Source organism: Pistacia vera, unplaced genomic scaffold, assembly GCF_008641045.1.
Source record: "Pistacia vera cultivar Batoury unplaced genomic scaffold, PisVer_v2 Contig260, whole genome shotgun sequence".
Classification (NCBI taxonomy): domain Eukaryota; kingdom Viridiplantae; phylum Streptophyta; class Magnoliopsida; order Sapindales; family Anacardiaceae; genus Pistacia; species Pistacia vera.
Window position 1 is genome coordinate 577,115 of NW_022196069.1, and position 6,592 is coordinate 583,706.

At 33.0% G+C, this 6,592-nt stretch overlaps 1 protein-coding gene across 1 annotated transcript; it reads right to left on the minus strand.

Annotated features, from left to right (window-relative positions):
* Positions 1-1,870: 1,870 nt before the first annotated feature.
* LOC116132794 (protein NRT1/ PTR FAMILY 5.10-like) lies at positions 1,871-5,025 on the minus strand. The gene is made up of 5 exons (XM_031418463.1): positions 5,022-5,025; positions 3,956-4,006; positions 3,634-3,854; positions 2,857-3,287; positions 1,871-2,675 (listed from the first exon to the last, which is right to left on the minus strand). The coding sequence occupies exons 1-5, from the start codon at positions 5,023-5,025 to the stop codon at positions 1,871-1,873; spliced, it is 1,512 nt and encodes a 503-aa protein (XP_031274323.1).
* Positions 5,026-6,592: the final 1,567 nt, after the last annotated feature.

Below are 6,592 nucleotides of genomic sequence, written 5' to 3' on the forward strand. Positions count from 1 at the left end.
TTTTTAAATGGTTGTTGTCAAAGTCTTACATCGTTAGGAAACGAGAGTTTGGTCGCTCATGTAATACAGGATATTCAATCCACAGAATTACCTTTGCGACAAATGATGTGACAATACCTCTGAATCCACCTACTGTGTGTGAAATAGTTCTAGATGCAAACATATCAACGCATCAAATCATACCCTTAAAGCAAACAAGTGCAGTAGTCCGTTCTACTTCCGTTGCTAGCCTCAAAATATCAAGCGATCAAATCAATACCCTTAAAGCAAGATTAAAAAAAGATTATGGTGCTAAGTGCAGTACTTATGAGATCCTAACTGCCCATATTTGGCGTTGTTTGTGCAAGACACGTGGATTAGCTGATGATCAACTGACTCGATTACACATTCCACAGATGGACGATCAAGATTGAATCCTCTACTCCCATCAGTTACCTTGGTAATGTAATATTTATAACTTCTCTAATTTGCCTTTCAGGTGAAATCCAATCAGAACCATTGATTTCAACTATAGAAAAAATTCATAAAGAATTGAAGAGGAGGGATGATGAATACTTGAAATCAGCTCTTGCTTTTTGGAACAAAACCATGATGAGATGACTCACAACCTATACCAAAGGGCTCACTCTTTCAAATCTCCTAACCTAAAGATCACTAGTTGGAGTCATATGCCCATTTATGAGGCAGATTTTGGATGGGGCCGCCCTATTGTAGGCCGGGCTAGTCTCCCCATTGAAGGGGCAACTTATATTTACCAGGCCCATATAGTATAAGAGTTTGTCATTGTCCTATGTTTAGAGACCCACCACATGGAGCTCTTTAAGAAGTTGTTTTATGATTTTGACATAGAAGGATGGCAATAATAGAGCGAGGCGAGGATAGACAAAATGAAGATTCTTATCTTCATCTTTGTTCTAAATTTAAGTAATGTTTTATGTTGTAAGCTTGGATTGTTTATGTAATAAAAGGAAGATAAAAGAGTAATGGTTGTCACGATACTTCTTTGGTTGTCACAATACTTCTTTGTGTATTTGTATTAATTATAGTTTTCAGTGTTTATGTTTTTCTTAAACTAATATTTAATACTTTATATGGAGTAGTATGCGATAAAAACTTGAAACTTTTGATATTTAATAACATTTATGATGCAGGAAATTGATTCTTTAATCAGTAAACCTGATACTATTCTACTCATTTTGTCTTCATTTTATTGCATTCTATCTTGATCCCTAGTATTAAATAATCAAACTTTGTAGTCACCAATGTTTTTGGAAGACTATATTTACAACTTTTTTCAACTGTGAGAAACACATCTTTTTTCAACTTATTACAAAAATTGACACTTGAAGAAATATTTCTCTTATCCAAGATAATTTCAGTCTTATATTTATACAAGTAGTTCCTTAACTGTTTAATATTTTTCTGTTGCTTTATATAAGGACAAAAATCGAATTCATTACTATTATTAATTGAAGAATGTACTCGTCATAAAACACTAATCAACCTATATTCGCTGGATGTTCTAGGAAGAAAACAGTAAGTCATGGTAAAATGTATCATTTTGATTATCATATATGTACCGAAGAAGCATTTTGATTATAATGATTTTAGATACTTAAATAGATAAACAATTTATCTAACATTTCAAAATTAAATAAAATTTATATTATAAAAACATATAAATAAATATTAAACTTAAAATTAGAAGTAAATCTTATAATTTATTCAATTGTTTATTTAAATTGATTTAAAAAAATTAGCTTGTTGATAAAATTTTAGCTTAATTAAATATAATCTCATTCTAGTCCAGCATTACAGCAAACACAATGTCAGACCCCAAATTTAGGGACGTCAAAATCTTTGGTTTCTATTATGGAAAAATTGATAGCTTTGGAACAATGTCATCTCCTACTACATTTGCTGTGTGATACTTTGTATAGAAGATATATATACACCAATAGTAGCACATATTGACGAAGCTAAAAATTGTTATCCTCTTGTAGTATTCATCCAGGCGACTCCGGTTCAGGGTGTCAGCAAACAAACTTCCATATGCATGAACAGATATTATGCTTAGGAGATTTCCAATTCCAATCACGAACTTAGTAATTGCTGATACATAGCCCTTCCATGATATAGGGAAATTATCAATTAAGAATTCATCCAGTCCTTCTTCAGCAATTCCTTTCGTAAGACCTAACAGGCAGTACTGTGGGGCAAGCCAGAAGATGCTCATTGGTATAATTTGATCTGGCTTGTCAAGGAATCCTTCCTTGTTAACTACTATCAACCGGTGAACCTCAACCCGCTCGGCAACAAAACAACAAAATATAGTTAGCACCATTCCAAACCAAATTCTCACTAATTTGGCTTGTTTCCGTTTGTCTACTGGAACCCATTCTGAATCTAAAAAATAGCTAAACAAATAGGAGATACTTTTACTTGATACGGATTGAAAGACAAATAAAATAGTAAAGAAGCTTGAAAGCTGCATCTCGTCTCCCTGCTCAGGGAAAAAAGTTTCTTCTGTTGATACGACCAAACCATACACAAGGAAGCTACTCCCCATAGGAATCATATTTAGAAAAATTTTCCCACTGTGAAGCCTGCCTTCCATATCTTGTCCTTGTGGTCTGAGGGTGGATGGTTCCCTGACCTTAGCTTGGTCTGTTAATCTGCATTACGGAATATATTTATATGTAAAACAAAGTAGATTTTTTCCTAAATACATGTAATATTTCTATCTCATCTGGTCGCGGATATTTTAAGATAAATATTTATATCACTTAGACCCAAAGAGTTAAAAATAATAATAATAAAATTAAAAATGGAAAAGCAGTCAAGAATGCCGTCTACCTAGGCCTTCTCGATTGGTAGAAGTAGACATCATGGCTATAATAATTATGGCTGCCAGCAGGAGCTGATTTTCCACAATAATGAAGCCAAGCGGTACCCCCCACGAAAAAGATGAGAGTAATTACCGTCGCTTTTGCTGAGAATGAAAAAGTATCTGCCCATGAGTAATAGCGTATTAGGAATGAGGTAATCACACTAAAACACCAAGAACCACGCCACCAAACTGTTTTCCGAGCCTCTACTCGATCCTCATTTTTGTTTGTTTTTGGTTCACGGGCTCTTAATTGATCAGCAATAAAATCACCTAAAAGTGCCATTACTCCAGCTTCACCCACTGCTGTTACGAAGACTCCTATTATTTTGAATAAGATGCGTCGTTCGATTTCATCCGACTCTTCAGCGTGAGCTATGAAGTATAACATCACCAATCCCTGCAATGCAAGTTGCAACAACAATTTTTTATTTTATTCACTCCAGCATATGTGGTAATGAACTTAAAATTAGCATCCATTTGTTCCATTGATTTTTATTTAAACAAAAAAAAAAAAAAAAGTTTCAAGAAAAAGAAAAAAGAAAGGAATGAATGATATAAAAAGGGTAATACACAAAATAATTATTATTTCTTCCTTTCTTTAATATATATAATTTAGACTAAACACCATAGAGAACGATTATATAAATTTTAAACTATTAAAGGATAGACCCTAACATTTTTCAGTATCAGAGCATCACGAAATGCTACAGTTTCCGACTCAAACTAAATGTGAAATTACTTACAGCAGAAGTGAAGATGGCTGAACAAGTGATGACTTTGGGACGACCGATAAACGTATTGGAAATGAAAGTCAAAACGATCACAGATGTGGCTGATATTAGATCCTTGGTATTCACTATTACTGATGCTTTCGTGAGATTGATCTGCTCCGAAGAACTAGTGAGGTATGTTATAATGACAGCCATTACAGAATATTCCAGCAGCTTATAGCTGTACACCAAACCTGAAAAATATTAACCATGAGTAGAATATTAGACAAAATCAATACATTTACCTGACAAGCACGTTAATTAGGTAATTGTCAGGCTCTATATATGTAATTACCTGACGCAAAAAAGACGCCAGGACTAAAGCAAAAGTAGTACTTTCCCCCATCTATGAATTTGAATATCTTTTCATTGAAAGAGTCATGAAGCTTGAAGACACGTCATGATTGATATAAAAGTGGGCATGAGAATAAATATTGGTTTTGGGATTTTATGTGATAGGTAACCACGTGTCTCATGAGTCATGCCATACCACTTATAAATAATCTCAAATATCTTGCGTTTGGTTTATTATTTTGGATAAGATTTTAGGAATAATATTGGATAGTTAAATAGAGGAATATTATGAGGTAAAATTTAAAAATTTATAAAAAAACCCCCTAGATTTACTAATTTAATTAAACATCCCAACATATAAAATGACAAAAATACCCCTACCACCTGCAGTGTTAGATTCCGGCCACCACAGCCAAAAAATCGTGTTACGATACAGACCGGTCGGATATGTATCGTAACACATCGTTATGGTCTTTTTTGGTTAGATCCACCATGGATTTGACTGGAAAAGGCTAGATCTACAGCTTGCTGTGGCCGTCGACAGCCGAAAAAGGCCAAAATGACGGCCATCTTTGGTCGTCAGCGATGGTCAAAGGTATGGCCATCGTTTTTGGTCAACGATGGCCATTTCTTTGGCCGTCGCTGACGGTCAGATCTGGCCTTTCCGGCTAGATCCACTGTAGATCTGGCTGGAAAAGGCCAGATCGGTGAATTATCAGCAAGTTTCGATCGGTAATTCACTATTGTGGCAGATTCAGGCTACCATCGACGGTGATTGTCGAAATTTGGCAAGTATGGGTCATGGGGGTGTTTTTGTTTATTTTTAAACTTTTTTTTAGGGTGTATTTAGTGAAATTAATAACCTTATGGGATTTAAAAGTAATTAAAAAAATAGGGTAATATTTCCGAAATAATGTGCCAAATATTATTTGGAGAATAGGATTGAGAATATGGACAGAAATAATAAGCCAAACATGCGATTTTATTATCCAACCCTTGATAAAGTTACTGGATTGGTAATATCTTACCCTTGATAATGTTGCTGGTTTGGTAATCAGATCACTTACCCATTGTATAGTGTTTTATGTGCATGTCACGTCAGTTGTCTGACGATCAACTAAAAAGTAGATACCCACCAATGAACGAGCAAGATTAAATCTTCCATATATCTAGATTACGGTCTTGCGAATAATTTTCCATGAATTATGAGTAATTGAAATTGTAGCAAAAAATGTCATATAATGTTAACAAACCACCTACATGCTAATTATTTGTATCTAAAGAGAAAAAAAATTGGCTAAGCTCGATTATAAATAAATCAAACACGCAAGTTCTATTACAGTTGTTGTGCAGTAAATCCATGCAGTATGGATTCACGACACATGTCCCTCTTGCACTCCATAGATTCACTGTCATATGTGACTCCATATATCACTCTATATTAAACTTTCTTAATCTAAGTCTCTAAAGGATAAGTTTCACTTATGCTCGTTTCGCTGCACTTGAATTTTACTTCGCTTGTAAGTTTACCAATGCCATGAGTCATTCTATCCAAGGCATACTTCACTATAAGTCTACCATTATAACACTATATAAGCCTACTTTTTACTATAATTAGGGTGATTCATTTATAGCTTAGGCATATCGCACTTGTATATAAAGAAAACAATATAAAAAGGAGTAGACATAGGATTTGACCCAAATATCCGAATCACTTTAAAAATCTTATTCTTGTATTATTTTTGTGTTTTTATTTTATTCATTGATACAATAGCAGATGGGTTTAATCCAAATTCCTGCATAGATTTCACTATAGATCTTCCGTATTTTTCGTTTGCACGAATTTTTGCATCAACAACAATGGATATTTTTCTTACTACAATATAATTCCAAGACAAAATGTGTGTATTATACATCGTCTTTGCTCGGAAGAGCGATTAAAATCAGAAAAGTAGCAAATCATTTGCACTTTAAATTACTTTTAATACATTACGCATATCTTAAACCCATTAAATAAAGTCTAATATATGGAATAAAATAAAGATCTAATTCATTATATACGATATAATTTTAACTGTTATGTAATCCTTTCTAGGTTTCAAAACATGATACGTTTTCTTAGTGGCGGAACCAAAATATTATTTTTGGGAACTAAAGTATAATGTTTAAAGAATGAGGGAGAGCAAAATTAAATAATTTATTCAGAAAATTATATTTAACAGAAATAAAATGAAAGTTTCAGAGAGAAGGCAGCCCAAAAAAAAAAAAAAAAAAAGTTTTGGGTGATGAAATTGTAATTTTCATAATATAATTTGATTTTTTTTAATAAAAGATTGACAATAATATGATTTCCTGATCGATTTTGTAATCTCTTAATTTTGTCAGTTTTAGGATGCTTTTGATATTTGGTAACTTTATAATAAAAATCAATCAATTGAATCATATAATCTTTCAAATAAACATGGTATTTGAGCTAAAGATTTCAAGTTCGAATGCCTACATCAAACTTGATTTTTTTTTTTTTTCCAATTCCACTAGGTGGGTATTTGAATTTGAGACTTTTGGTTTTGATACCATGTTAAGTTATTATCCCAAACTTTTAGGTTAGATGACAATCTAACATGGTATAAGAGTTAAA